The following is a 21,494-nucleotide window of genomic DNA, read 5'->3' as shown; positions in this document are numbered from 1 at the left end:
TTTTTCTAAACTCCAATGAGTATAGGCCCAACCTGTTCAACCTTTCTTCATAAGTCAACCCCCTCATCTCAGGAATTAACCTGGTGAACCTTCTCCGAACTGCCTTCAATGCAAGTATATCCCTCCTTAAATAAGGAGACCAAAACTGTACGCCGTACTCTCGGTGTGACCTCACCAATATCCTGTACAGTTGCAGCAGGACTTACCTGCTTTTATACTCTATCCCCCTTGCAATAAAGGCCAACATTCCATTGGCCTTCCTGATTACTTGCTGTACCTGCATACTAACCTATTGTGTTTTGTGCACAAGGACCCCCAGGTCCCTCTGTACTGCAGCATTTTGTAATCTTTCTCCATTTAAATAATAATTTTATTTTTTCTTTTTCCTGCCAAAGTGGATAAACTCACACTTTCCCACATTTTACTCCATCTGCCAAATGTTTGCCCACTCACTTAGCCTGTCAATATCCCTTTGCAGATTCTTTGTGTCCTCCTTTTTAAAAAAGGAGGGAGAGAAAAAACAGGGAATTATAGGCCGGTCAGCCTGACATCAGTAGTGGGTAAAATGATGGAATCAATTATTAAGGTTGTCATAGCAGCGCATTTGGAAAGAGGTGACATGATAGGTCCAAGTCAGCATGGATTTGTGAAAGGGAAATCATGCTTGACAAATCTTCTGGAATTTTTTGAGGATGTTTCCAGTAAAGTGGACAAGGGAAAACCAGTTGATGTGGTGTATTTGGACTTTCAGAAGGCTTTCGACAAGGTCCCACACAAGAGATTAGTGTGCAAAGTTAAAGCACATGGGATTGGGGGTAGTGTGCTGACGTGGATTGAGAACTGGTTGTCAGACAGGAAGCAAAGAGTAGGAGTAAATGGGTACTTTTCAGAATGGCAGGCAGTGACTAGTGGGGTACCGCAAGGTTCTGTGCTGGGGCCCCAGCTGTTTACATTGTACATTAATGATTTAGATGAGGGGATTAAATGTAGTATCTCCAAATTTGCGGATGACACTAAGTTGGGTGGCAGTGTGAGCTGCGAGGAGGATGCTATGAGGCTGCAGAGTGACTTGGATAGGTTAGGTGAGTGGGCAAATGCATGGCAGATGAAGTATAATGTGGATAAATGTGAGGTTATCCACTTTGGTGGTAAAAACAGAGAGACAGACTATTATCTGAATGGTGACAGATTAGGAAAAGAGGAGGTGCAACGAGACCTGGGTGTCATGGTACATCAGTCATTGAAGGTTGGCATGCAGGTACAGCAGGCGGTTAAGAAAGCAAATGGCATGTTGGCCTTCATAGCGAGGGGATTTGAGTACAGGGGCAGGGATGTGTTACTATAGTTGTACAGGGCCTTTGTGGGGCCACACCTGGAGTATTGTGTACAGTTTTGGTCTCCTAACTTGAGGAATGACATTCTTGCTATTGAGGGAGTGCAGCGAAGATTCACCAGACTGATTCCGGGGATGGCAGGACTGACATATCAAGAAAGACTGGATCAACTGAGCTTGTATTCACTGGAGTTCAGAAGAGTGAGAGGGGATCTCATAGAAACGTTTAAAATTCTGACAGGTTTAGACAGGTTAGATGCAGGAAGAATGTTCCCACTGTTGGGGAAGTCCAGAATCAGGGGTCACAGTCTAAGGATAAGGGGTAAGCCATTTAGCACCGAGATGAGGAGAAACTTCTTGACCCAGAGAGTGGTGAACCTGTGGAATTCTCTACCACAGAAAGTTGCTGAGGCCAATTCACTAAATATATTCAAAAAGGAGTTAGATGTAGTCCTTACTACTAGGGAGATCAAGGGGTATGGCGAGAAAGCAGGAATGGGGTACTGAAGTTGCATGGTCAGCCATGAACTCATTGAATCGTGATGCAGGCTCGAAGGCCAAATGGCCTACTCCTGCACCTATTTTCTATGTTTCTATGTTTCTATGTTTCCTCGCAACTTGCTTTCCCACCCATCTTTGTATCATCAGCAAGCTTGGCTCCATTACAATTAGTCCCTTCATCCAAGTCATTAATATAGAATGTAAATAGTTGAGGCCCCAGCACCGATCCCTGCGGCACCCCACTAGTTACCGTTTGCCAACCAGAAAATGAGCCATTTATCCCGACTCTCTGTTTTCTGTTAGTTATCCAGTCCACTATCCATGTTAATATATTACCCATAACCCCTTGAGCTTTCATCTTGTGCAGTAACCTTTTATGTAGCACCTTAACGAATGCCTTCTGGAAATCCAAATACACCACATCCACTGGTTCCTCTTTATCCACCTTGCTCGTTACATTCTGAAAGAACTCCAGAAAATTTATCAAACATGATTTCCCTTTCATAAAACCATGCTGACTCTGCTTGACTGTGTTATGCTTTTATAAATGTCCTGCTACTGCCTCCTTAATAATAGACTCCAGCATTTTCCCAACAACAGATGTTAGGCTAACTGGTCTATAGTTTCCTGCTTTCTGTCTGCCTCCTTTTTTTAAATAGGGGTGTTACATTTGCCGTTTTCCAATCCGCTGGGACCTCTCCAGAATCTAGGGAACTTTGGTAGATTACAACCAATGCATCCACTATCTCTGCAGCCATTTCTTTTAAGACCCTAGGATGCAAGCCATCAGGTCCAAGGGACTTGTCCACCTTTAGTCCCATTATTTTACCGATTACTTTTTCTTTAGTAATAGTGATTGCTTTAAGTTCCTCCCTCCATATAGCCTCTTGATTATCCACTATTGGGATGTTTTTAGTGTTTTCTACCGAGAAGACCGATACAAAATATTTGTTCAAAATCTCTGCCATTTCCCTGTTCCCCATTATTAATTCCCCAGTCTCATCCTCTAAGGGACCAACATTTACTTTAGCCACTCTTTTCCTTTTTATATACCTGTAGAAACTCTTACTATCTGTTTTTATATTTCTTGCTAGTTTACTTTCATAATCTATCTTCCCTCTATTATTTTTTTAGTCGTTCTTTGCCGGTTTAAAAAAAATTCCCAATCCTCTGTCCTCCCATTAATCTTGCCGACTTTGTATGCCATTGTTTTCAGTTTGATGCCATCCTTTACTTCCTTAGTTAGCCACGGATGTTATTCCCTTCTCTTAAAGTCTTTCCTTCTTACTGGAATATATTTTTATTGAAAGTTGTGAAATATCTCCTTAAATGTCTGCCACTGCTCATCAACCCTCTTACACTTTAGTGTATTTTCCCAGTCCACTTTACGTAACTCTGCCTTCATACCTTTGCGACTGCCCGCTGGATAGGGTCTAGACATCACTGAGTCTTCGGTGGGGCACCTGTCTACAGGGAGCCGAGCTGGGAGAATTTTGGGCCCACTGTTAAGCAGTCAGAGAGCAAACGAATGGAGAATAGCTCTCTGATCGACCTGTCATCTCGGAAGGTGGATAAGGCAGAGCAGCCTAAAAAAAAAATAAAGACTTGGATTTATATAGCGCCTTTCACGGCCACTGAATGTCTCAAAGCACTTTACAGCCACTGAAATACTTTTGAAGTGTGGTCCCTGTTGTAATATTGGAAAACACGGCAGCTAATTTGCGCACAAGCAAGCTCCCACAAACAACAATGACCAGATAATCTGTTTTTCTTTGTGATGTTGATTGGGGGATAAATATTGGCCAGGACACCAAGGATAACTCCCCTGCTCTTCTTCAAAATGGTGCCATGGGATCTTTTATGTCCACCTGAGAGAGCAGACGGGGCCTCGGTTTAATAGCTCATTTGAAAGACGGCACCTCCGACAGTGCACTCTTATCTTGGTTATCCCTTCTCTTACAGTCTTACCTTCTTAGCACTGCAATGTCAACCTAGATTTATGTGCTCAAGTCTCTGGAGTGGGCTTTGAGCCCACAACCTTCTGACTCAGAGGCAAGTGTGCCACCCACTGAGCCACAGTTGACACTATAACACAGCTACACAATTTAACAGATTCCTGATCTATCCTTCTCCAGAACATGTTCCTGCTGATTCAGTGAGTGGCCAAGAACTATGGCAGATGGAGTTCACTGTGGGCGAAGTGGGAGGTTGTCCATTTTGGACACAAAGATAAATCAGAGTACTTTTTAAATAGTGATAAACTAGGAATTGTGGTGGACTAAAATTTGGGCATCCTGGTGAATGGAGTTGAGGTACAGATTAGCCATGATCTCATTGAATGGCGGAGCAGGCTCGAGGGGCTGAATGGCCTACTCCTGCTCCGATGTTCAACAGTAAAGGCCGGTTGAACTGCAGAGTTCAACCTTAGCAAAGCAATTTCCAACCTTAGCAAAGCAATGCCAACTCTGTAGTGTTATTCAGGAGTAACTGAACTTAGGGAAGTGACATCATGTGTACAAGCATAGAGCACTGCTTTCTTTAATGATGCAGTGTGTGCAGTATAATTCAGGTCTACTATCCCCTTCATCACCATTAATAGGAACAAGTGTCCGGATATGTAAAGATGCTCAAAATTTGTAAAAGTACACATTAACTGTTCGAAATATCGCTCTCGCATCAATCTTTTTAATGAGTGCCTCAGCACTGGAAAATAAAATGACATCATCAAGAAGTGTTATTTAACTCTTAAAAAGAAAAAAAAACTTTAAACACAGCAGAAACCGATCAGATAAGTTTACAGTCATCTAACAATCTCCTGTTTTCCTTTAAAGCCACTGATACTTCGTGAATCCAGTTCTCCCCTCCCCTCTTCCTCCCCTTTGTTCCGATTACATTAAAATGTTTGTTCATCGTCAATTTTTCAGTTGTGATGAATGCCCGAGACATTAACTGATCTGTTCTCTCCACAGGCGCTGACTGGTCTGCTGTGTGTTGCCTGCATTTTCTGGGTGGTTTTTTTTCCGTTTCATTAAACTCTTCCTCCTTTTCCTTCTGTCGTTTACAGCAAGTGTCTCTGCAGGAGCTGGTGAAAGAGGTGGAGGCTGAAACCGCCATGGACTGTAACAATAACTCAGTGGATGACGCTCCTCGAATATCTTACATCACAGTCAACACTCCCAATGGGTTACACGAGAGAATGGAGAAATCCACACTAGATCTGGAGAATGCCGAAGATCCCATTAAACTTGCACATCCCATCATTGACATTCACACTCTTATCTTGGACATGAGCGGAGTTTGTTTTGTGGATCTTATGGGAATCAAAGTACTCGGAAAGGTAAATAGTAACCTTATTCGACTGAAACGCCAGCGTGTCATATCCCATCACTCTGCTCCCATGACTGCAGGAACCTCTGTGTTGGACAGGGAAGTTGACCAGTGTAACGATAAGGAAAAGAGAATAGGGCACCCAACAAGGAAATGGGAAAGGTTAGAAAGAACGATAGGGTAAAGTGGAGGAAGAAATGTTTTAAAAATTCACAGCCTACCAAATAAACAAATTATTCTCAGAGGGAACTGAAGCTATCAATCATAGAATCATATAAACTTACAGAACAGAAGGAGGCCATTCGACCCATCGTGTCCATGCCGGCCAACGAAGAGCGATCCAGCCTAATCCCACTTTCCAGTTCTTGGTCTGTAGCCTTGTAGGTTACAGCACTTCAAGTTCCTATCCAAGTACTTTTTAAATGTGGTGTGGGTTTCTACCCACCCTTTTAGGCAGTGAGTTCGAAACCCACACCATGCTCTGGGTGAAAAAAGTTCTCCTCAAATCCCCTCTAAATCTTCTACCAATTACTTTAAATCTGGTTGTTGACCCTAAGTGTCAGGGAAATAGGTCCTTCCTATCCACTCTATCTAGGCCCCTCATAATTTTTTACACCTCAATCAGGTCTCCCCTCAACTTCCTCTGTTCCAGAGGTAAACAATCCCAGTCTATCCAATCTTTCCTCATAGCTAAAATTCTAAAATTCTAAATATAAGGGCTAATTCCAGGATCGACGAGAAGGTGGTTTAGAGAATCATGGCTATAATGTTGTCGAGCTATCTCCGACCCTGCTTCCACTCTGGTCGCTCAGAGTTAACCCTATCATTTGTTGCAGTACATGTACCGGTGCGATAACATTTAGGCCCTGAAATTCGTAAGTGTCTGCTCCACTGGCGGAAGTCGAGCAGAATGAAAGCCCTGCCCGTCCTTGCCCAAAGCCATCCACTCCAACCCTACTGGCAAGGATGCGGTCGTTTGCATGGCTGCAATGGATGGATCACATCTGCAAGGGCATTTCAGCAGTGCCCACGTCAATACGCCCAAGACTGATCCACAGATACTTTTCTTCAGGTGCCCTAAGGCCATCTCTGAGCTGAAGACAAAACTTAAATAAAAATTTCTTCAGCTCCTAGCACAGCCATTATGCTTCCAGGCTAAAGGTAGGTGATCCCCTCCCGGATTGTTTCCCTTACTCTGGTAAAGGCCTCAATGGGACCCACGCCCGCTATCAGTGAGCGTGAGTTGTAATTGAGGCCTACCAATGGGTGGTGAAACCTGGGAACTCCCCATTTACACCCCATTAATCTCATGATCTCATTGAAACATAAAAAATTCTTAGCGGGCCTGACAGGGTAGATGCTGAGAGGCTGTTTCCCCTGGTTGAAGAGTCTAGAACTAGGGGGCACAGTCTCAGGATAAAGGGTCGGCCATTTAGGGCTGAGCTGAGGAGAAAGGGGAATGAGTGGATGTGGTGTATTTGGACTTCCAGAAGGCATTTGACAAGGTGCCACATAAAAGGTTACTGCACAAGATAAAAGATCACGGGGTTGGTGGTAATACATTAGCATGGATAGAGGATTGGTTAACTAACAGAAAACAGAGAGTCGGGATAAATGGTTCATTTTCTGGTTGGCAATCAGTAACTAGTGGGGTGCTGCAGGGATCAGTGCTGGGACTGAGTGTAATGTAGTCAAGTTTGCTGACGATACAAAGATGGGAGGAAAAGCAATGTGTGAGGAGGACACAAAAAATCTGCAAAAGGACGTAGACAGGCTAAGTGAGTGGGCAAAAATTTGGCAGGTGGAGTATAATGTTGGAAAGTGTGAGGGCATGCACTTTGGCAGAAAAAAAAATCAAAGAGCAAGCTGTTATTTAAATGGAGAAAGTTTGCAAAGTACTGCAGTACAGCGGGACCTGGGGGTACTTGTGCATGAAACACAAAAGGATAGTATGCAGGTACAGCAAGTGATCAGAAAGGCCAATGGAATCTTGGCCTTTATTGCAAAGGGGATGGAGTATAAAAGCAGGGAAGTCGTGCTACAATTATACAGGGTATTGGTGAGGCCACACCTGGAATACTGCATCCAGTTTTGGTTTCCATATTTAAGAAAGGATATACTTGCTTTGGAGGCAGTTCAGAGAAGGTTCACTAGCTTGATTGCAGAGATGAGGGGGTTGACTTATGAGGAAAGGTTCAGTAGGTTGGGCCTCTACTCATTGGAATTCAGAAGAATGAGAGGTGATCTTATAGAAACGTATAAGATTATGAGGGGGCTTGACAAGGTGGATGCAGAGAGGATGTTTCCACTGATGGGGGAGACTAACACTAGAAGGCATAATCTTAGAATAGGGGGCCGCCCATTTAAAACTGAGATGAGGAGAATTTCTTCTCTCAGAGAGTTGTAAATCTGTGGAATTCGTTGCCTCAGAGAACTGTGGAAGCTGGGACATTGAATAAATTTGACAGAAATAGACAGTTTCTTAAATGATAAGGGGATAAGGGGTTATGGGGAGCGGGCGGGGAAGTGGAGCTGAGTCCATGATCAGATCAGCCATGATCTTATTGAATGGCGGAGCAGGCTCGAGGGGCCGTATGGCCTACTCCTGTTCCTGTTTCTTATGTGCTTAAATTTCTTCACTTAGAGTGTTGAGAATTTTTGGAATTCTCTACCCCAGAGGGTTGTGGATGCTCAGTTGTTGTGTATATTCAAGATGGAGATAGGTAGATTTTTGTACACCAAGGGAATCAAGGGATATGGGGACAGTGCATGAAAGTGGAGTTGATGTAGAAGATCAGCCATAGTCCTATTGAATGATGGAGCAGGCTCGAGGGGGCATGTGGCCCACTCCTGCTCGTAATTCTCATGTTCTTATGTGAATGGCAGGTGGGCAGAAAATCTGCACCCGTCCCAATGGAATTTAATGATCCTGGATTCTGCCCCAAAGTACAACCCCTTCCGCCCCCTCCCTCCCCCACCCCAGGTAGCAATCTTCCTTTCCACCCTCTCTTAACTCCAAGAATCTCTCCAGACTTTTACTGGTTGTGCTCAAACTTATGTAAACACAGTTATATATACAAGAAAAATCAGCATGAGGATAGAGGAAATTACAAAAATAAAATGGGTGCTGTGGTTGGTGCAGTGGAAAGTGGCTCCTGTCATGCTGCTTGTTGACATCTTTCACTGGAGGTTATTGGCCAATGACAATGCTTAATGGAGAGCAGTGAAAACTATTTCCTCAGACAGACTGTCCATTTAGCGAATCATATTTTTTGTGTTTTTGGTGATCCCGTGCCAAAAAAAAACATCCTGTAAGGCTTTTCAATTTATTCCACAGTTTTTTTTCTTTAAAACAACAAACTTTAAAAATATCGAACTTTGAACGCAATATAAAAGGCAAACAGGTGGTCATTTATATTTGACACCTCAAAGCACTTCACATACAACCAGTTATTTTGACGTCCAGTTGCATAGCAGCCATAATGTGCACAGCAAGACCTCACAAAGAGAATGCGATGCATGACCAGTTTAATGTTTTTTTGGGGGATTGGTTGAGGGGGGAATAAGGCGAAAAGATAAAATGATGACATAAAATGCAAATTAAGCTGGGCGCCAAAAACAAAATTCACTTCAACTTGCGTTTCATGTGTTGACCTGTTTATTAGCTTTCTGCAGAATTTGCTCTTCTGATATTTTTGGTGACTTTTTGTTTGCACAGATGTGTTCAAGCTACAAGAAGATTGGTGTAAATATTTATCTGACCGGTATACGGGGTGAGATCATCTACATTTAAAATGTCACCAGCTAAAATGTTAATGAAGACATAGCATTGTTTAACATCTGGCAGGTTTGGTGTGTGCTCATCAAGGTGTGAATGTCCTTTACATTTCCATTCTGGTATCCAGCCTCGTTGGCAACCACTCCCAGTTGAGTTATAACATGGGTAGACCTTCCCTCCACTCTTCTCCAACAATATGACTAAACCCAAGCTCAGTACAGCACTCTCAACTGCACCAGTATGACATGGAGTGATAAGCTGTGACTTCAGGGCCACCGCTCCCTACACAGTGAGTTCCTGACCTTGGCCTTTTGATTCGAAGCCAGCCGCTTCTCCACACTCTATCCTACGTAAACTTGAGGTCATCCAAAACTCAACAGCCTGTGTCCTAACTCGCACCAAGTACCGTTCACCCATCACCCCTGTGCTCGCTGATCTTCATTGTCTCCCAGTCACCAGAACAAGAAACTTCAATGAGTTTCAAGAAGGAACTAGACAGGTTCATGACAACAAATGGGATTTGAGGGTTATTCGAAATGAACCAAGGGAATACTGTGGATAGGTGGGCTAGATGGACCGAAGGTCTTCTCTAGCCTGCAACGCATGTCTGGCCGGCCTCCCACATTCTACCCTATGTAAACTAGAGATGATCCAAAACTCAGCTGCCTGTGTCCGAAAGTGCACCAAGTCCCGCTCACCCATCACGCCTGTGCTCGCTGACCTACATTGGCTCCCGGTTAAGCAACACCTTGATTTCAAAATTCTTATCCTTGTTTTCAAGTCCCCCCATGGCCTCGCCCCTTCCCTATCTCATAATCGCCTCCAGCCCCACAACACCCCGAGATATCTGCGCTCCTCTAATTCTGCCCTCCTGAGCATCCTATATTATAATCACTCAACCATTGGTGGCCGTGCCTTCTGTTGCCTAGGCCCTAAGCTCTGGAATTCCCTGCCTAAACCTCTCTGCCTCTCCGCCTCCCTTTCCTCCTTTAAAACGCTCCTTAAATCCCACCTCTTCGATCAAGCTTTTGGTCACCTGCCTTAATTTCTCCTTATGTGGCTCGGTGTCAAAGTTTTTGTCATAACGCTCCTGTGAAGCGTCTTGGGATGTTTAACGATGTTAAAGGTGCTATATAACTACAAGTTGTTGCTGTTATTGAGGAAGGAAACTGTCTTGTGCTCGGTAGTCAATATGATCATGGCTGATCATTACCTCAGTACCCCTTTCCTGCTTTCTCTCCATACCCCTTGATCCCTTTAGCCATAAGGGCCATATCTAACTCCCTCTTGAATATATCCAATGAACTGGTATCAACAACTCTCTGCGGTAGAGAATTCCACAGGTTCACAATTCTCTGAGTGAAGAAGTTTCTCCTCATCTCAGTCCTAAATGGCTTACCCCTCATCCTTAGACTGTGTCCCCTGGTTCTGGACTTCCCCAACATCGGGTATATTCTTCCTGCATCTAACATTGTGGAAGTAGAACGTCCTTCCTGTCTTTCTTCCTTCCCAATAGAGAAACAGTTGACCTCCACTCAGCATAGGTTAGACCTGGAGTCACGTATGGGCCAGACTGGGAACTTGCAACGTGGGCAGCAGGGACCATTTATCGGTAGCGTAATGGTTATGATATTGGTCGAGCAACTCAGAATGTCATGAATTTAAATCTCACCATGACAAATTGTGAAATTGAATTATGTAAATCAAATCATCTGTGGGCAGGCACCACTACATCAAAAAAAATGGTCACGAAAGCTGCGGATTGACATCAAATCCCAACTGCTTCACTAATGTCCTTCAGGGAAGGGAACTTGCCACCTCTGCCCGGTCTGGCCCATACGTGACTCCAGTCTCACACTTTGTGGTTGACTCCCAATGCCCTCTGGAGTCACCTAGCCAGTCACTCAGTTGCAGAAATAATCGCAATTGAAGAAGAAGGCTGTCCACCAGCTCAAGGATGGCCAATAAATGTGGCCTTGCCAATGTCGCCCACATCCTGAGAGCAAATTAAATGAAACCAAATGCATCAATATACTGTGCCACTTTGCTACTCCTTATCGTATCGTACGCCTTTCACGACCATCGGACGTCCCAAAACACTTTACAGGCAGTGAAGTACCTTTTGGAATGTAGTCACTGTTGTAATGTGGGAAACGCGGCAGTCAATTTGCACACAGCAAGCTTCCACAAACAGCAATGTGATAATGACCAGATAATCTGCTTTAGTGATATTGATTGAGGGATAAATATCGGAATAACTCCCCTAATTCTTCGAAATAGTGCCATGGGATCTTTTATGTCCACCTGAGAGAGCAGACGGGGCCTCGGTTTAATGTCAAAGTGGATAAAAATAGCTAACTGTTATAGTATGCTTTCACCATACCTTGTAACACAGATTTGAAATTTGGCCTTATCTGAAGCAAAATAAACTCTGGTCGATTAAAACAGAACTGACCTATTGAACACGCAGGAAATAGTGTTAATTTTTACTTGTTTTAAAAAGTAGATGCTGCATACCCAATTGTGGCATACGATTTAATCGTGGGCCAATCACAATATAAGAACCGAGTCATTGTTCAGTGTCATGGCATTTGGGGGCTGAAATCTCGCCGTGTTTAAAAGCCCACAGCAGTAAGGCCTTTCTGACTGGGGGCAGGTGGATGATGCGACACATCCGCAATTGCCCCCGGGCCAGGGAGAGGTAACGGGTTTCCGCCATGCCCCATGTTTCCGTGCTGCCGGCGAGGGGGAAATTGTCCCCCATGGGAGCATGGCGAGGCGGGAAGCTGCCAGTGGTTGGGTGCTGTGGCCAGCAGGCAGCCCGGCATCCCTGCTTGGCTGTCGGACCGCTGGCCCGGCTGAACCCCTCCCTGCTGGCCCAGTGGGCGCCAAGGAGGTCTCACTTGGCCTTGAAGCATCCCTCCCCTTTAAGTGAAGGGGAGGGACGTTACTACGCTTCGGCGCAATGGACAACGCCCCGCTCCCGACGCAAATCCGCCCCCACACTGCCTCGAACAGCGCTCCAAAGACATGATATTTCCAGTGTAGCAAGGCGCATATATTTGCTACGTGATGTATAAATATGTCATCATTATTCCATTAACCGAGGGCAATTTCCAGCCCTCGACCTTTTCATACCAATGGATTTATGACATGTTAGCGGATTTTGATTTTAAACATTATATAATAGCAGTAACTACTGGTTATCAGAGGACACTTCAGCAATAAATGGGTTCTGCACTTTGATTAAACACCTTTGACCACAGTGTTAGCCTGAGTGCGTTTTATTGCCTCGTTTATACTTGTATTACTTAATAAATATTGATAATGGAGTAATGATTACGTACTTATATATTACGTAGCAAATATATGCGTCTTGCTACACCTGAAATGCCATGCCACTCCATCACTATAATCTGGCTCTTTAAGCTATATTCACAGATTCACAAGGCACAGTCAGAAAGGTGATGGAATACTCTCCACTTGCCTGGATGAATGCAGCTCCAACAATACTCAAAAAGCTCGATACCATCCAGGACAAAGCAGCCCACTTGATTGGCACCCCATCCACCACCTTCAACATTCACTCCCTCCCCGTGGCTGCAGTGTGTACCATCTACAAGATGCACTGCAGCAACTCGCCAAGACTCCTTCGCCAGTACCTCCCAAACTCGCGACCTCTGCTATCTATAAAGACGAGGGCAACAGGCTTATGTGAACACCATCAACTTCAAGTTAACCCTCCAAGTTACACACCATCCCGACTTGGAAATATATCGTTGTTCCTTTGTCGTCACTGGGACAAAATCCTGGAACTCCCTCCCTAACAGCACTGTGGGAACATCTTCACCACACGGATTGCAGCGGTTCAAGAAAGCGGCTCACCACCACCTTCTCAAGGGCAATTAGGGATGGGCAAAAAGTGCTGGCCTTGCCAGCGATGCCCACATCCCATTAACAATTTTTTTTTTAATTTCCCCATTTGGAAAAGACTTGCTTATGAACAAACTCTTAGTACAGTCTCAGGAGCATCAAAAGCTTGTGGCTAGAGCTCTTGGTAAAGAAGGTTTTGTAAATCGAGCCTGAGTGGTGTTTTTTAAATTTTTGTTTATTCGTTCACAGGATGTGGGCGTCGCTGGCAAAGCCAGCATTTATTGCCCATCCCTAATTGCCCTTCAGAAGGTGGTGGTGTGCCACATTCTTGAACCGCTGCAGTCCGTGTGGTGAAGGTGCTCCCACAGTGCTGTTAGGGAGGGAGTTCCAGGATTTTGACCCAGCGACGATGAAGGAACAGCGATATATTTCCAAGCCATTGTTGGCTGTAGACGACCTGTGTCAATTCAGTCCAGTGAGAACAAGTTCACATCAGAATTGTATTGGTCCTCTCTAGTTAATTATGTTGTAACAGCTCCTGACGTGGAACTGTCACACTGTTACAGTAGAGTTACCTGCCTGAAACAAGAATCAAGGTGCATTGCTTTGTAGAACAAAAAGCCTTACACTGCCTCGAGGCAGTGTTACACCTAACCTTGGAGTGCTTCATACTGACTTAGAGTAATCATCCCAGCCCTGACATCTCATCTCTTGATGAGTACAAAAATAAATCAAATAATAACTTTTTAAAAACCTGTATACTTGTAAGGTGAGGCTGATTGTCTCTGTATTTAGAGCTGTATCTGTTATTACTTGGAACACCATGGATTTTACATGGTAGTTACAGTACAGAAACAGGCCATTCGGCCCAACTGGTCTATGCCGGTGTTTATGCTCCATACGATCCTTCCTGCCACCTTTCTTCATCTAACCCCATCAACATACACTTCTATTCCTGTCTCCCTCCTATGTTTATCCAGTTTCCCCTTAAATGCATCTCTGCTAGTCGCCTCGACTGCTCCCTGTGGCAGCGAGTTCCACATTCTCACCGCTCTCTGGGTAAAGAAGGTTCTCCTGAATTCCCTATTGGTGGCTATCTTACATTTATGGCCCCTAGTTCTGGTCTCCCCTGTATGTTGAAATATTTTCTCTACGTCTACCCTATCGAACCCGTTCATGATCCTAGAGATCTCTATCAGGTCAGCCCTCAATCTTCTCTTCTCTTGAGCAAAGAATCCCAAGCCTGTTCAATCTTTCAATATCTTTCAATCTTTCATCACGTCACAGCTGTTTGCTTTTTTGAAGTGAGTTCTTCTCAAGACAAGAGGCTGGGCAGTGAAATCGGTAATTGTCGAGGCAACTGCCCACTTTATATCCGAGCTCATTCATCGACAACAGTCAATTTGTAAAAGTGGCGGGTACAATCACTAAAAACAACATGGCGACGAGGGGCCAATGAAGGTCAGAGCTGTGAATATTATGTTCTTCCTGAGGCCACAATTCATTCCATTATCATGTTAGCATCACACGGGCTCCAGGCTTTTGCAGTAACTGTGAACTTGCTTTTTAAATATCAAATCATTGCTGGTGATTGTGGCAACAATGCCGATCCGCTTGGATCCTTTCCCTGTTACATCGGCTGTTATGTTCAGAATAACTCCACAAGACTGTATTGTAAGCTCAAACTGTTGTGACCTTGGTCTCTTTATTCAGACTCCAGAGTGCGGTAGCAGCATGGTGAACCACCTTTTATACCTGCTTGCCCCAGGGTGCACAGGTGACCCTTAGGTCTCCCACAGGTGTGCCCCCTGGTGGCAAGTCTTACATTTTGGTGAGGTTTACATACATACATAACATCGACAATGAGCCTACAGTTGCAAAAGAAGCTGGGTCGCTGAGAAGCATGACACCCTTTCGTTTCACAACCCTGTCGACTTAGGTTCAGGGCCCGTGCAACTGCCTGATAAAAGATATTGATCTGGGTTCATTTCAACTCAATTCATCGAAATTCAATCTACTCTCCTCTAGCCAGAACTAAACGTGGCTCACCTCCAAATTTCTAGCCAGCTGAATTGAAAGTCTAATTGAAAGTCTAATTGAGAATCCCACCATTTAAAAGTGGATTCTAAATTTACCCGAGCTTTAGTTTAGTTCTGCTCTACCACAGTTGAGCTGAAATCCTAGAATCGTTCAATGATACAGCACAGAAGGAGGCCATTCAGCCCATGGTGCTTTGCCCGGCTCTTTGAAAGAGCTAACCAATTAGTCCCACTCCCCTGCACGTTTCCCACAGCCCCGGCAAATTGTTCCACTAAATTCGGTCCGATTAATATTCCAGATTGTCAGTCACCACGACTTCCCATGGCCTGGATCTGATAGAATTACTTCTCACCACCTCGGCCAATTGGCATCACTAGGCCCAGTGGCCTTGTTGGTTAATCGTAGAGTGGCACCTGCCACTGAAAAGGTAGCAGTGTCACTCTCCGCAAACCTGTGCAGCAAGAGGGCGTGGATAAGGAAAGGTCAAAAAGAAAAGTCGATTTTTTTGAAGGCAGGAGGGATTCGTTTTACAGCTTTTGAAATAGTCCCGATGTCCATTTATAATTGTGTGTGTGTGGTTTTTTTTCCGTACAACAGATCAAGTGTACGAAGACATCGAGAATGGTGGAATGTTTGACGAGGGTGGGCTGGAGCGCAGTTGTCTCTTCATCTCAGTGCACGACGCAGTCCTGTATACGTTGGCCAAGGCGAGCGAAAACAGACAGGATGCAGCCAAGGAAAAAGTAAAGAACTTTTTATATTTAAGCATCCACATTTACTTTTAAAAATATGAACGACTGCTTTGATCCTTGCGCAGTAATAAACAGATTACGAGATGTCTGTGCTCCTCAAATTCTGCCCTCTAGAGCATCCCTGATTAGAATCACTCAACCATTGCCGTGCCTTCTGTTGCCTGGGCCCTAAGCTCTGGAACTCCCTGCCTAAACCGCTCCGCCTCTCTACCTCTCTTTCCTCCTTAAAACCCACCTCTTTTTTAGTCACCTGCCCTAATTTCTTATGTGGCTCAGCGTCAAATTTATTTTTTTTGTCTTATAACACTCCTGTGAGGCGCCTTGGGACGTTCACTACGTTAAAGGCGCTATATAAATACAAGCTATTGTTGTACAACGGTTACTTGTAACAAAGTCACACCTAATTCAATCCAGCAGATCAGATAATGCCTTGAACAACAAGAGCTAAATTCAGTGGATTCAGTTTATGCTGCTCATCCGATTAGCTTACTGCCTCAAATTCACCAGGTATCACTTATCTATAGCAGATAATCCCAATTGTTTCCCTTTGTACTTTCACTTTGTGAAGATTTTTCATTAAGAACTGTTTATGAAGCAGAATCTAGCACCAAGTTCGTCAGAGTAAACACTATTGCAATTCTCTTTTTCTTACTAAAGTGTATCGTAATTTTTTTTTACTGTTTTCACAAAAGTGTAACAGTGTTAGCCATGGCTCAGCGGGTAGCACCCTCGCCTCTGAGTCAGAAGGTTGTGGGTTCAAGTCCCACTCCAGAGACTTGAGCACATAGATCTAGGCTGACACCCCAGTGCAGTGCTGAGGGAGCACCGCACTGTCGGAGGTGTCGCCTTTCGGATGGGACGTTAAACCGAAGCCCTGTCTGCTCTCTCAGGTGGACGTAAAAGATCCCATGGCACTATTTCAAAGAAGAGCAGGGGAGTTCTGCCCGGTGTCCTGCCCAATGTTTATCCCTCAGATTATTTAGTCGTTATCACGTTGGTGTTTGTGGGAGCTTGCTGTGCGCAAATTGGCTGCCGCGTTTCCCACATTACAACAGTGACTACATTCCAGAAGTACTTAATTGGCTGTAAAATGCTTTGAGATGTGCGGTGGTCGTGGAAGGCGCTATATAAATGCAAGTCTTTCTTTTCTTTCTAAATCAGCATGGCATAAATGTGAGCAAGTTCTTTGTAAAAGGCTATGGATGGAAGTGGTCTGTGCAGGTCTTGATTACAGATCTGTAAGGTGGCGGGGACTAAACGCTTCCTCGTTCCTAGTCAGTGAGACACTGTCACAGCTCTGGGACCAGACCACCTGGCGGAGAATTTGGTATGTGGTGTACCAGGGTCCGGAGAGGGTAGGACATTTTTTTAAAAAGAGAGAGCAAGGAAAAAAGTAACAGCAATCAGATGGAAAAATGTTAACTAAAATTAGCAATTATAGACAACATAACTTTAAAACTAATTTAAAAAGTCAAAGGTTAAGAAATGAACTGAAAGTGTTTGCACTATTTAAATAAAATATAAAACTGAACAATTTATACCAAGAACAAATCTATCCATTACCAAACCTAAAAATCCAATACACTGAGCAGTGTCTGAAAACATTAACATAGTACCAGACTTGGCGAGGAATAAACAAATGTTATTGTGTTGTGAATGGAATTCGACATTCTGGCACATTATACTGGAGCGCAGAGCTACACAATGTCATTAAAACTATCTCATCGAATGCCACTGACAAATTGTACACAGCTGTGTATTTCACACAGTGTACCAGTGCAAAACAAACACTGCAAACGGTATGTGTGTGGAAATCTCACCCTGAGATTACATCAGTGACCTGAACTCAGGCACTCAACACAAAGTGCTAAAGTGTTTGTGGATGACACCACACTAGGGCGGGGGGGGTGGCAAAGAAAGTTCAAGACAAGCTGGGGAGCCAGGAAGCTCCACATGGAGTTAGGTCAAACGTGTAAACGGACAGGGTAATTTTAAAACAGAAGCAAAACACTGCGGATGCTGGGAATCTGAAATAAAAGCTGGAAATACTCAGCAGGTCAGGCAGCATCTGTGAAGAGAGAAACAGAGTTAACGTTTCAGGTCTGTTTCTCTCTCCACACATGCTGCCTGATCTAAGAACGTAAGAACATAAGAAATAGGAGCAGGAGTAGGACATTTGGCCCCTCGAGCCTGCTCCGCCATTCAATAAGATCATGGCTGATCTGATCTTGGCCTCAACTCCACTTTCCCGCCCGTTCCCCATAATGCTTGACTCCCCTGTAGTTCAAAAATCTGTCTATCTCCACCTTGAATATATTACAATGACTCAACCTCCACAGTTATCTGGGGTAGAGAATTCCAAAGATTCACGACCCTCTGAGAGAAGAAATTCCTCCTCATCTCCGCCTTAAATGGGTGACCCCTTATTCTGAAACTATGTCCCCTAGTTCTCGATTCCCCCACGAGAGGAAACATCCTCTCAGCATTTACCCCGTCAAACCCCCTCAGAATCTTATATGTTTCAATAAGATCCTCTTTCATCCCTCTAACCTCCAACCTGCTCAACCTTTCCTCATAAGCCAGCCCTTTCTGAGACCCGCTGATTATTTCCAGCATTCTCAATTTTAAAAGTGCTGTGCATTGTAAGAAAATGTGGATAGCCTATCTACTCTACAAGCAGTGTAGTGCTAACTAACGCTGAGGTTGAGAGATAGCTGAAGCTGTTGGTAGACTTGATACCCAGCACATGGAGCAGCAATAAGGGAAGTATTTTGGCAGAAACTCAGAAAAATGCTGGAAATACTCAGCAGGTCAGGCAGCACCTGTTCAGGATAACTCCACAAGACTGTGTTGTAAGCTCAAACCATTGTGACCTTGGTCTCCTTAATGTAACTCAAAAGTGAGGAAGCAGCATGGTGAATCACCTTTTATACCTGCTTGCCCCAGGGTGCACAGGTCTCCTTTAGGTCTCCTTAGGTCTCTCATAGGTGTGCTTCCTGGTGGCAATTCTTACACATTGGTGAGGTTTGCATACATAACAGAGAGAGAAAAACAGAGTTAACGTTTCAGGTCCACGAGCTTTTGTCAGAACTGGGAAAATTTAGAGATGTAACAAGTTTTTAAGCAAGTGCAGGGACAAGGAAAGGGGGGAGGGGAGGAAAGGAAAGGTCTGTGATAGGGTGGAAGGCAGGAGAGATTCAATGACGACAGGTATGATCGTACACGGTAAAGGAGATGGTAGTGGGACAAGAAAAGAAGCACAAGATGGGTTCAGAGGAGGTGTCATTGAGAATAGCAGAATCATCAACTGCTACCATGCGACAGGATGTGTATTGGCAAATTAGTACAGTATCAGTTAGAGGAGGTCCTGCTAAAACTGAGCAGTGTTCTGACTGGGCTTGTGCCCTTTGAGAACTGTTTCCAGTTTTGCTCACCGAGAAACAAGAGAAATACTCAAGCCCGGGAAGCAATCGAGAGAAGAGTCACGAGACTGAAGCCCAGTGTCAGATGATTGAGCCCTAATGGTAAATTAGAGTAATTGAGGCTCTCTAGTGCTGAAAGCAGGCAACTAAGATATTAAATTGTTACAGAAAAACACTACTTCAAAAGAAACCATGCTGGTAGGAAAAGGTAGCATAGCCTCAAGTTGACGACTGAAAACTGCAGTCAGGAAGAATTTCTTTACACATAGAAAGAAGAGAGAAAGACTTTGATTTATATAGCACCTTTCATGACCACAGGACATCACAAAGTGCTTTAGTGTAGTCACTGTTTAACTTTAGGAAATGTAGCAGCCAATTTGCACACAGCAAGCAGCAATGTGATAATGATCTGTTTTTGTTATGTTGATTGAGGGATAAATATTGGCCATGACACCAGGGATAACTCCCCTGCTCTTCTTCGAAATAGTGTCATGGGATCTTTTACTTCTACCTGAGAGAGCAGTTTAACGTCTCGGTTTAACATCTCGTCCGAAAGACAGCACCTCCAACAGTGCAGCACTGGTGTGTCAGCCTAGATTTTTTGATTTTTCAGTCTCTGAAGTGGGACTTGAACTCTCAAGAGGTAGGTGTGCTATCCACTGAGCCACAACTGGCACTTAATAATTGATAAGGAATAATTAGACTTCCAGCAACAATAGGGGAGATGAAAGTCTTCATTCAAGAACCTATTGGACCATGCTATGCTAGGATTGTAGCTCATAAGACCCAAGATGGCCTCCTTCATCTGTACTCATCTTGTGAACCCATCGTGGGTCACAGAGCAGCCTCAACACAGGCTTCCAAACTGGACCGCCACCTACTGCTGAAAGGCAAAATAACAAGTTCATGTTTATGTGCCCCTGTGCAAAGAAAGTGCAATTGGATTGATCACACATATTTGCATTGAATCTCCATTAACCAGCATTATACTGATTTGAAAGAAAGATTATAACACCTTTCACAACCTTGGACATTGAAAAGCCACTGAATTACTTCTGAAGTGCAGTCACTTTTCTGATGCATATGGCCCACCTTGAAAATAGATTAACTGCTACAATCGTTTTCCTCAGTCAATATACGTTGCAAAATAATAATTAGCCTCAGTCAGAATCTCAAGGTCCAAATTACATTCTGCACTGGCAGTGGCACTCAAAATATAGCCACTCAATATCTGCCTGTGTGTCCTGATTCGGTATTTGTACGGCAGTGTCCTGGTGACAGTGTGTTTGCACAGAGAGGAACACATCCATAAATCGAGATTTTTTTTTTAAACTTCAAATGCTAGAAATGTGAAATGAAAACAAAAAAACGTTGGGAGTTGCACAGCAGATCCATCAACATCTGGAAAAAAAAACCCAGATCCTGCCCTGCGTATTTCCAGCACTTTCCTGTTTTTCGATGCATCGTTCGATCAGTCAGATATTGCTTTTAATCACACATGACAGACTCAGCAGGGGCATAAAACAGGGAAGGAGATTTGGAGTTGGATACCCCCCCTTTCCCCTGCCCCCGGAGCGGAGTTTGGGCACCCGGTGGAGAATGCCAACTGGCTGCCCGCCAGCCCCAACAGAAGACCCGGTCCGTTTTGAGGGGCAGTCCTCATTAATATGCAACTGGTGGGCTGCAGGCAGAAAACGTGTGCCGCGTGGCAGGCCACTGGCTCAATGTTGGCTATATTGTTCCCCAGGCCCGTTAAAAGGTAGGTCCGGAGAGGGGGTGGTCTCGGGGGGGGCTTGAGGGAATCTCGTACAGCAGTGGCCCGGGGGCTCGGAGGAGCACGCCTGATCCTCTCGCTCCCACAAAAATAACTTCAAACCCTTTGAGTGAAGACATTTCTCCTCATCTCAGTCCATTCTGATACTGTGACTCCGTGTTCTAGATTCCCCAGCCAGGGGAAACATTTTCTCAGCATTAACCCTGTCAAGCCTCTTAAGAATCCTATTATCATAGGCAGTCCCTCGAAATCGACTTGCTTCCAGTCTATAAAAGTGAGTTCTCAGGTGGCTGTACAGTCCAATGCGGGAATTACAGTCTCTGTCACAGGTGGGACAGACAGTGGTTGAAGGAAAGGGTGGGTGGGGAGTCTGGTTTGCCTGCGCTTGTTTTCTGCATGCTCTCGGTGATGACACTCGAGGTGCTCAGCACCCTCCCGGATGCTCTTCCTCCACTTAGGGCAGTCTTTGGCCAGGGACTTCCAAGTGTCATTGGGGAAGTTGCACTTTATCAAGGAGGCTTTGAGGGTGTCCTTGAAACATTTTCTCTGCCCACCTGGGGATCGCCTGCCATGTAAGAATCCTATATGTTTCAATTGGATCACCTCTCATTCTTCTAAACTCTAGGGAATATAGACCTAGTCTACTCAATCTCTCCTCATAGGGCAATCCCCTCATCCCAGGAACCAGTCTAGG

General features: G+C 44.5%; 1 protein-coding gene across 2 annotated transcripts in view; it reads left to right on the top strand.

Annotated features, from left to right (window-relative positions):
- The window catches only part of LOC139228270 (solute carrier family 26 member 9-like), a 130,621-nt gene that overhangs the window by 95,253 nt on the left and 13,874 nt on the right, over window positions 1–21,494 (top strand). For both annotated transcript variants that reach the window (XM_070859453.1, XM_070859452.1), the window contains 3 exons: window positions 4,899–5,171; window positions 8,880–8,934; window positions 15,450–15,595. In XM_070859453.1, coding sequence (XP_070715554.1) covers window positions 4,899–5,171; window positions 8,880–8,934; window positions 15,450–15,595 — 474 coding nt within the window. The remainder of the gene's footprint in view (window positions 1–4,898; window positions 5,172–8,879; window positions 8,935–15,449; window positions 15,596–21,494) is intronic.

Source organism: Pristiophorus japonicus, chromosome 17 (genome assembly GCF_044704955.1).
Source record: "Pristiophorus japonicus isolate sPriJap1 chromosome 17, sPriJap1.hap1, whole genome shotgun sequence".
Classification (NCBI taxonomy): domain Eukaryota; kingdom Metazoa; phylum Chordata; class Chondrichthyes; family Pristiophoridae; genus Pristiophorus; species Pristiophorus japonicus.
Note: the sequence above shows the minus strand (reverse complement) of the source record. Positions and strands in the feature narration are given on the sequence as shown.